Here is a 10,808-nt window from a genome sequence, read left to right as displayed (position 1 = left end):
AATGCAGACAATGGTTTTTGTTTTCAACTACAAGGAAGAGAGAGAATACAACTATAAGTTCGGATAGTTCTGTGATTGAATTTTACCGACTCATGACCGGATTTATGAATTTTACCAATTTACATTTGGATATTGGGATAAATATTTGATAAGTTTCTTATAGAAATATTATATGTGTATGATTTGGATAAGAGTAATCATAGTTGTCCAACCTAAGGTCTCCTTTGGCAAAAGTTTGATAGAGAATTTATTTGGATTAAAGTCCTTTTATCCCAAAAATCAGTGTCAAATAGATGCTGAAGTATTGGGATAAAATAAAGAGGATAAATAAGGTTTTTCAGGTTAACTTTGCCCATGTTTTAGTTGGGATAAAAAAAGGGTTATCTCACTCTTTTATCCCAAAGAAAAACAATAATCAATTTGCCCTTGATAATATATTACAGTGACTAATCTTTTATCTCAATTTAAATTCAGACATTCATATTATAATGTGACCATGCATGTTTGATGAAATTTGTGATGGTTTTTGTATACTGCGTAAGTTAGTGAATTAAGTCAAATCAATTTTTTGCTGAGAATTCTAAAATTAATCAAGGGAAGATAATGTATTAAAATTATAATTTATATTTAATTTAAACATATTCTATCTTTCAAGAAAAGAATTTATTTACATTAAATTAGGAGAAAAAGTAATAAAACTGATTTGATCATTTTTATCTCTTATTCTAATTATCACAATCAAACATAACTTTTATGTCATATTTTTGTCCAACACTTATTTTAATTTTCCTGGCCAAACACCCAAATGAAATTGAGATAAAAATTATACTTATGTCAAATTTTCTTTTATCTCGTCGCAAAACGGGCCTATATATCGCCAAGTGCTTACCCATTATCTAGCCCATAGACAAATAAATAAAATAAAATAATAGAGACTACACTATTACAACAGTTTTTGATCGATCCTAGACCTTGTTTAGTTTCCTCTCTCCCTTACCTATATCCCATCCCATTTCCATTGCTCTTCTCGTAGCTAACTCTCTCTCTCTCTCTCTCTCTCTCTCTCTCTCTCTCTCTCTCTCTCTCTCTCTCTCTCTCTCTCTCTCTCTCTCTCTCTCTCTCTTTCTCTCTATATATACATATATATACATGACTACATTCTACATGAGCCAATTTGGTCCTATACCTATGGAAGGGGGAGATCAAGATCAAAGTCACCTCCCTCTCCATGATGTTTCAGCACCCTACCCCTTTCTGATGAACACTGCCTATGATCAAGAAGCAAGCGAGGGATATCACCACTTGAAGCAGCAAGTAGTAACACAAGAGGAGGTAACGGTCTCTAATTCTTCTCATGCATCCAATCCAGCGCCCATCTGATTAAATTGCCCAAAAAAAGAAAAAGAAAAAAGAATCCTTTCGATTAATCTATATATGGTCTCTAGCTAATTCTCTCCTCGTCTTTGTACGTAGCCCGCCGACGAGCGATTGCTATGCGATCGATACATTAGGGAGAATAATTTGCACGGCTCAGGCAAGTGGGTGCCATCAAAGATGCGGTTTATAAAGAAGATGACGAATTCTTCTCACATAGGCATGAGCAAACCAAGAAGAAGCAACACACAGCTACATCACGATGATCAATCCAACAACACTAGCAACTCTCCTACTGGTATCATCCGAGTCTGCTCCGATTGCAACACAACCAAGACTCCTTTGTGGAGGAGTGGTCCTCATGGCCCTAAGGTATATCTATATCTACTTCTTTTCTCGTTAACTAATTCCGTACTTAACATAGATATTCATGGTGCAGTCCCTGTGTAACGCCTGCGGTATTAGGCAAAGGAAGGCGCGACGGGCTGCCATGGCGAGTGGATTAATACCTACCGACGCACGTAGTAAAGTGCGAAGGGAGGAGAAAGCCGAAGTGGATCGCACTGTTCCATTCAAGAAAAGGTTCAAGATCCCCACTAGTAGTACCGCTGGATCTGCGAAGGCGAAGAGAGATGTTTGTTTCAAAGGTGTCACGATAAGCTTGGGTAAGAATTCGGCGTTCCATCGAGTTTTCCCGCAGGATGAGCGGGATGCGGCGATCTTGTTGATGGCTCTATCTTGTGGGCTGGCTTGTTCATGATACCACCTGAGCAGTAGTACTTACTTTCTTTTAATTTTTGCTCTACTGGAGGTGTTCATGATAGCTTGTGTTTGTGGGAGGAGTAGTAATTAACTGGTGAGAGCTAGAAACAAGACAGATTAATTTCCTGTCATGTTATTTTGTTGGCTTTGGAGTACTCAAGTGCGTAGAGTGATTAGCATGGTATCTATTAGATCTTTTGGAGCCTAATTGTGTAATATGGGATTCTCAGTTAACTGAGTATATCGTCAATAATGAAGAAGATTAACTAATTTGTTATCATCTTATATTTGATACTTCTTACTTTAGAGATCAAGTCATATATTGATGGAATATGTTTCATTTACTTCAATTTTTTTGCTGACAGAAAGTTTTCTGCTGCACTGTAGCTGCAGAAAATATCATTGGTTTGTGGTTCATCACAAGACCCAGACAAGTCCATCAAGTTTCTCCGAAATGTTTATTGTAGTTTTAAAAGTTAAACACCAGAGACCTGAAAAGTAGAAATTTGAAGTTGATGTACTCGCATGTCTCAAATTGCAGATGATATACAAATGATTCATATGCATATGCTTACCAAAGTTTACAGATATGGCGATACTTAACTTAAAAGAAAACTGATACCACTTTGGCTGAGTAGTAGTAAGCTAAACCCTTCAGTTATGAAACAATTATCAAAGTTTTACATTTTACTTTACTGAGCGTGTAGTGACATCCAAAGAACATGAAGGAACTTAGAGAAGAAAGTATACTACTAATTAACATCACTAGTACTGACACAACAAGCAGAACAGGTATTAAATAAACATAAATTGTGAGCCTTTCATATTCTATCACCTTATGATCTTAAGCTTGGGACTAATCAGTAGCTACCTAGGTCCAGTTATCAGTGAGAAGGAGACAAGGATGTCCCTCTTCCTCTTGTCTACTTTTTATGTGCCAATGAAGGTTAGCTTCTCCTCGCTATGGATGTAGATTTCCTCTCTTTTTCCTGTTCATGTGACAAGGGATTGCTTCTGTGAGAGAGAGAGAGAGATGAAGAAATGGAGGGATATCTGGACGTGTCAGAGAAAGGGGTAGAGGAGAGAGGAGAGGGTACCGTTTGACCAATATTAGCTTTTTGTTAATTTAAGTGTTAAGTACATTTTACTGAACATATGTCTCCCACACTTCTGACCAAGTTAAAAACAATTATATTTTCTTTTCCAAAATCAATGATGTCGGTGTCTTAAATTCAAAAATTATTTCGAATTTAAATAAAAATATTTTACTAATTTGTATCACTTTCCCTCCTAATATATATTAATTTATTTAAGGAAAATAAAATCATTCAAGTCATTTTGATATCTATGTAACGATATTTATATTTATAGTTTAGTCAAAAGCATAAAAACACAAGTGATTTTCATTCAAATTACAGTGATTAAAATGTATTTAACTCTTAATTTAACAATGACTTCTTTTTTTTCTCGTATGATCTACATGCTGAAATATCAAAACTGAGTATATATAACAATCAATTTGTGGTTAACCACATTCTTTAATTTGATGACTATGATTTCCTCATTTTTAGGGCTGTTTGGCTGAGTGGAGTAAGTGGATTATTTTGAAATAAATCTGATTTATTTTAAAAAATAAGTAAATCCTTTTTAATTTCATGTTCAATTGGGATAAATTTTTTGAATTCTCACCCACTAATTATAAAATGCAATGACTATTTTTTCCTCACTTTTTTTGTAGTGATATTATGGTTTAGATTCAAGTTGAATAGGATAATATGACTATAATATATTCAATACCTATTTGTGATAATATTTATATTATGTAAATTGTGATGAATGAAGCTAAATTATTTTTAGCCAAGAATTATAAAAATAATCATAAGAAGATAACACGATAGATGTAAAATAAAATTATAGTTAATATTTAATTTTTTACACCTATTTTTTTTAATCTTTCTCTAAATAAATAAATAAATATACCATATATATATTTACAAAAATGCCAATAAAGTTAATTTGATTATTTTATCCCTTATTTTAATTTATCACAACATAACACCATCTTATTTCATATTTATTATAATACTTGCCATTTTTTTGCAACCAAAGACCCAACCAGTAATTAAAATAAAATAAATTTTATTTTAGAATAAGTATTTACTTTAATCTAATTTTAAAATTTTCTTGTCCCATAACCATTGGCTCTGAGTGATACATGACATTTTATCTTTTAAATTTGACAATGCAACAAAAATACAATAATTATCAAGAAAAAAAGAAGAAGAGGACATGGAAGTTTTATTGCGGGAAACGTGTGGTAACCCATGGTTGCCCTAGCATCTTTCCTATGCTAGGGTTTCAAAAAACAAAATTTCCCCGCAAGCGATGGCCTTTTCCTTTTCCTATGACAAGCTTTAATTTTTACATGTTGGGATGCAATTTTAACATAGTTACATGACTTCGACCCTTTCACATTCGTGTTTTGTGATGACCGACTTTGTTGCAGATTTTTAGGTCCATCAAACTTATTTATTGTGCTCTTTATATAGTGTTATCGATGATAATTAAATGAGATGTTTATTTTAAAGATTGTCGTTGCAGCTCCACTCTAATCATTGTTATTAGCTCAATACTTATTTTATTATTGTGGTCTTATATCAGGTCTTCACTGATTTTATCCCTTTTTTTTTAATCCGTGCATCAAGTTATAACCGAACAATAAAATATAATCTCTCCCTATGGCTTTCCAAAAAAGAATTGATTATGGAAAAACCTGCTCTAATGGACATTTAAACGGGCCTTTTAATTCTTTGTAGGCTAAATTTATGTAGCCCTTTTATCCCTATCTTAGACTAATTAGGAGTCAAATCTGCAACCTAACATGTAATTCTGATCAATTGCCAGAATTACTTATCCACCTACAATAACCTTTATCCTTTTAATATGGAAATCTAGTCAGGAGGGGTATACCATAATACCATATGCAATATGCACAATTACACTGACATGTAAATAAAAATTATTTGAAGGGTGTACATGCAAAAAGCCACAGGAAAGTGCCGGATTCAAGAGGATAACATCCTATCGGGCACTTTTATCCGCGGGGAATATCTCAACCTCGTCTTCCCGACCCCGTGGGACTGAAAGCGGAGGAGGAATTAGAGCACGAAACCATGGCCGCAGCCACTGCCATGGCCTACTCTTTAGTCCGCGTTCGAGCCTCGTGGGACACCAACCCCACGCCTAAGCCCCTAAGGCTCCCCAAAGCTACCCCCAAGCCGCCTCCTCGCCTTCCCACACCCAACTCCACAGCTCCCGCCATCCCGAGGACTGCCCTCTTAGAGAGGGAGGAGAAAGGTACCGCCTTGATGTTTATTTCTCCAATCCTTCGCTCGGTTTCCTCCATCGGACCCCATTTGCCATTTTTATTGCAGTTTTGTGCAATTTTAATTGGGGTTCTTGGGTAATAGGAGAAGTGGGTGAGAGATACCTGGGTTTTGAGAGATGGTGGTTGCCGTCTGCGCCGAAGGTGAAGAAGCCTCGATCGATCTACAACGCGGCGTCTTTGGCGTACCTGGGAGACTGCATATATGAGGTGGGCTTCTGGGTTGGATTGTAACTCCTTTTTTTTTTTTAATAATCAGAGTGCATGAAACTGCCTTATATATAGTAAAGTTTTAATTTTTCCGGCCACTTTTCATTCTCGAGTGTTTATACTGTCAGCTACCGTATTGGTCCTCTCATGTAGGCATCGTTTAATGAACTTTTTGAGCATTATTGTTATGACTTGTCTTGTAATACAGAGATAAAGGCATAAAGCAGTATCATTTATGGAGGAACTCATGATTCCTGAACCTAAGTGTACTTGGATATTCCAGTGCGTTGTTAATGCTGTTAGGGCTATTTGTACTACTGTCAACTGATATGTGCTTTTGTAGAGATTTGGGGTATTGATATACAAGGGCGATAGATAAACATATGACGTCCACAAGGAATGCATTATTATTTATAACATAAGACCTTTGGAACCTGCTTGACAACACTTTAAACTTCCCACATTTCTCATATGATCTCCTTAAGCATGTTTCATGATGCTCATTTTAGGAATATCTGATGGATACACTTTAGTTCAGGAACAAATCTTATTAATTGGCAAACTTCATCAAATTTGACTTCCAAATAAGTTAATGATGTTATGGACCCATAATAGGACAGAAGACTCTCATTGTTTGTATTACAATATGCAACAAGATATTCACATATTTGTTTGTGTCTTACATATAGAAGAACAAAGTCTCATCCTGTCAAATAGACATATTTGCATGGAGGCAGTAAATACTGTTGAATTAGATGGATGTGAGAGATGCTTCTGGGAAGTGATATTAGTTGGACTCCTTTTGGGGCTTGAATCCTTCAAAAACAAATTGCAGATGGTGTTCACATTCCTGGGAATCCATGCTACCAATCATGGATTCTCCAGTTTGAGAGATGCCTTTGATGATAGTTGAGCTAAGCCAAAGTGTGGGTGGTTGGTCATAAGGTGGAGCTACTGTTTGGTTTCTGATGTTACTCTTATAGGTGAAATTTGTTTTGTATGTATAATGTACCATGAAGCTTGACACAATGCGATTTCTATAAACTTTTTATGTGAACTTGGAAGAGTGCAACAAATGACGTTTTCAGTTTATAGCTAGCTAACGATCATAAAAGTAGCTAAAGTCATTCTTGGTTACCTTGCAACATCTTTTCTGATAGTACAAATGATTTTTTTTCCACTCAGGTATACGAAATTTGGTTGTTCCTAAATCCTAACTTGATATTTTGTGTAAAGGTTTGTCTTTGAAGAACAACAAACCAGTATGAAAATTTAGCATACAGATTGCCAAAACCATGATACTGTATACTGATCTTAATCTGCAGGTGATCCCAAATGTACTAGACTGCATTGAACAATGTGTTTATATCATTTTTTTTAAGGTTCTTTGGCAGTATTACTATTATATACCAAGCTGCAGTTTTTGTAATTCTTTGGCTACTTGTAAGCAATATTGCTTTCTTTAAGGTTTTGCTTTTTAGGGAATTCAATCTGTATTTCATTCATAAATTCCGCCATTTAAATTTTTTCTTGAATATTTGCAGCTATATGCGCGAAGACACTTCTTGTTTCCACCTCTAAGTATCAATGAGTATAATGAACGTGTTATGAAAGTGGTTCGCTGTGAAGCACAGGTATGCCGTCAAGTACATGCTCAGTTTAGCAATTAACAAGCCAATGATAGGTCACACCTGGGAGTGCTACTATCATGATTTGCTTATTTAGATAGTCGACCTGCCAAATGTACCAATTTATTTTTGTACCTGTGATCATATTCTTGCGTTTATGTGAACCTTTAAATGATGCTTTGCACTATTTGCTCTCCTGCACATTGCTTGATCCCTACAATCTTTATTCTCTGTGCTTATACAGAAACACCTTTTGTTCTGGCCTTCTCTAAACTGATTCATTTTGACAATTTGAAATTAACTAGAAATATCATGTACAATTTCCAGCAATTCTACCTCCTTTTGTCATTTTATTAAGTAGCTCTACAATTGTTTCTTTGATTAGCATTTTTTGTTTGTCTGCTAAAATTCCTGAAATTACAGTGGTTTTCAGTTATCATATTTTTCATATTTTTCAGGATGTATTGCTTAAGAAGCTTCTTGATGAGGACTACTTAACTGAAGAAGAAAGGTTGGCACAATTTCCTTTTGTCTTTCTAATTCAAGGCTTATTGAAATTCACTGGTGTAGCTAGCATAGAATATAAGTTTCTTCATTTATTAAAGATCGGATTTGGAAAAACTTTATTTTCTGGAATCCGTGACTTGTTATTGTTAAGTTCCTATTTCTTTCGGTTAAATATGAGTGCTTAATCCTTTCCCAGAATCCACAAGAACTAGCCTAATGCAAGCATTTCTGATACTGGGCTCACTCTAATTTTGCTTTTACATCAAGCAGGTACAAGCGTAAAAACTAAAAATTCTGTGGGTAGACATTATCTCTCTAATGCCGATAAAATGTACAGTTTTCATGTGGCACCTGGCTGCTTTCTCATTTTATATTTTTTAAGTGTCAAACGAAGTCGAAGTGTCTCAAAGCTTGAGCAGAGAAAGTTTCAATTGCTTAGTTTTGGTAGATAAACCTGTAGTTAGGACTAACCATAGTTTTAACTAGGTGTTTATTAATTATCTCCTCATGTTGAAATAAAAAGATTCTCTTTGTTTTAGTTATAAATGCATATGCGACATCATTGTTCTGAAATCTTCACACAGGGACATACTTCGCTGGGGTAAAAACATTGCTACCAGTAAATCGCGTACTACAAAGCGGGCCGGTGTAGCCGTCTATAACAGAGCCTCTTCACTTGAAACACTGGTAATAGTTACTAACTTGATGTTATATTGCAAGTGTCTCTGAATAAAAGGATAAACCACTAATTTCAATAGTTTCAATTTTGCCATATCGATACTTAGACAACTGATCACTGCTATATGACATAGTATGGCTATCCTTACTTGTGATCTCTGATGCTTTTTTTTCTAATAGATTGGATATTTGTACCTGACCAACGTGGAACGCTTGGAGGAGCTCATGTTTAGGCTAGGGTTCTCCACAGGTGCTTCTTCACACCATATTGCAGATGAGCTCCGCATGAACTTTCGGTGAGTCCTTTTTCCGGTATACCTTTCCAATTTTCTAGCTGTGACCTTCATATAATACTTTTCCTTGCATTCATTGAGAAAATATGGACAACCCTTGACAGGAAAAGAACAAGTAACTTTGCCAATTCTCAACAACCCGCGTTGCAGTGAGCGCACTGTGCTGCTATATATACGCAATCTTCAAGTGACTTGCATGGTCAAATGCTACCGAGAGTGATTCAACCATTGCAATGCGCAAGTGCACGACGCGTTATATGTCAATGCACTGCAAAATGAGGAAAGTTAATCGAGGGACAACTGGAGAAGGTGTGTCCCATATGTACTAAGTTTGGAAGAATGGAGATTAGATAAGGAGATAGATGCTCCAAGGAAGCTCTTTCAAAGAACTGCACAAGAGATATTTGGAACCTAGAGAGAGAGAGAGAGAGAGGAGAGAGAGAGAGAGAACTGTGAAGATGTGGTGTTATATTCCTTCAGATCAGCCAATATTTTCTCTTATTCTTGTGAGAGCTTAACATCAAAATTCAATTGTTTTAAAGTAGGTTTGATGTTGATTATTTGATTTTAATCAACACGATCATTGTGACATCAATTTAGTGTGCTAAATTTTGAAATCAAATCCACTTGGCTTATTCCTTTTCTCTCCTTTCTGTTTTGAGACTGACATGTAGGTCCAATTCCAAGTTCCAAAAGAGGCCGAGTTTTTAAATACTAGATCAGGCTAAGTCGAGTTGAGATTTATGCAATGCTTCTTCGAAGTCCTCGGAACTCCAAATATTTGGCAAATGGAGTTTCTAACCTTCATCACTTGAACTAAATTTACTTTCTTGATCCTACGCATGATCAATGCAAATCTATATTCTTTTCCTAAAAAAGATATTATTTGCATCTAACTACGCATCTGCTGCAAGATTCTAGTGAGGAATCTAGTGTTTGCTCATATGATTAAAATATGCCCTCCTATTGAATTTTTCTCTCAAGTCTCTTTGATCTCATATCTAGTTAATTATCACCGTTACTTTCCTCACGGCATTGGATTCCAACAATGAAGCAGAATCCAACGTCTCCTTTCACTTACCTTTTCCCGGGATATGGAGCTAGATTTGTCCATTCCATGTTGATTAAAATCTATCATTCAATATATTGTAAAAATAAAATTTGATTTTAATTTGTTTGAATATTTAAACCTTTTCTTGTCCTACGTATCTCTGAAAATATATTGTAAATATCATATTCATATTTTTCCTAAATAAATATGCAAGTTATATAAACATCTCAAACGAAAGACTTGGCACATAGACAATTTTAATTATAATATATAGGTGGTAAATTTTTGGGTTAATTATATTTGACTCTCTGTATCATTTTTACTCTCAAAAAAAAAAAAAAGAGCACATACAATCTTTAATTATCTATTTGTATCACTAAACTCTCTCTGTTAATATTTTATTAGAAAAATTAAAAATTTAACTAATTTAATGAATTCCAAATGAAAGGGGGAATTGATCCATAGTCGATTCCGTAACAGATAAATAAAAAGAGCTAATTATACTGCGTGAATTTTTTTTATTTAAGCAAGTAAATATAGCATAATTACAGGAGTCTATTTATCGTATATATGCTTCGAAGGACATCGTAACATAACCATCGAGGTGAGTAGAGACCTAAAAAGATCGTAGACAAAGATTACCTTATTTTCTTTCTCTATTCTTCTCTCTCCTTTTTTATAATAATTTCTTCAAATAATTAAACTCTAAATTGTTCTTATCTAATTAAAGTTTTTGTTGTCTATCTAATTAGTTAGCTAATATTTTATTTATTTATTTTTCTAACATAATTTATAAGGGATGGACTTTAGTGATATTATTAGATAATTTAAGGGTATATGTGTCCACTACTTGTTTGAGTGAGTGAAAGTAATAGAGAGTGATGGATATGTTATGCTATTAGATAAAATTATGATATTAA

The 10,808-nt window shown here is 34.7% G+C and overlaps 2 protein-coding genes across 2 annotated transcripts; both read left to right on the top strand.

The window, feature by feature from the left end:
- Positions 1 to 951: 951 nt before the first annotated feature.
- Positions 952 to 2,410, top strand: LOC140778638 (putative GATA transcription factor 22). Its single transcript, XM_073123446.1, has 3 exons — positions 952 to 1,332; positions 1,474 to 1,746; positions 1,814 to 2,410. The coding sequence occupies exons 1-3, from the start codon at positions 1,150 to 1,152 to the stop codon at positions 2,132 to 2,134; spliced, it is 777 nt and encodes a 258-aa protein (XP_072979547.1). The 5' UTR covers positions 952 to 1,149; the 3' UTR covers positions 2,135 to 2,410.
- A 2,808-nt stretch (positions 2,411 to 5,218) lies between these two features.
- Positions 5,219 to 9,482, top strand: LOC140779811 (uncharacterized). The gene is made up of 7 exons (XM_073125091.1): positions 5,219 to 5,493; positions 5,607 to 5,731; positions 7,276 to 7,365; positions 7,818 to 7,870; positions 8,451 to 8,553; positions 8,725 to 8,840; positions 8,942 to 9,482. Exons 1-7 carry the CDS (start codon positions 5,310 to 5,312, stop codon positions 8,988 to 8,990), a joined length of 720 nt encoding a protein of 239 aa, XP_072981192.1. The 5' UTR covers positions 5,219 to 5,309; the 3' UTR covers positions 8,991 to 9,482.
- Positions 9,483 to 10,808: the final 1,326 nt, after the last annotated feature.

This window comes from Typha angustifolia, chromosome 15, assembly GCF_048772165.1.
Source record: "Typha angustifolia cultivar Huaian chromosome 15, ASM4877216v1, whole genome shotgun sequence".
NCBI lineage: Eukaryota > Viridiplantae > Streptophyta > Magnoliopsida > Poales > Typhaceae > Typha > Typha angustifolia.
This window is presented reverse-complemented; position numbering and strand designations above follow the sequence as displayed.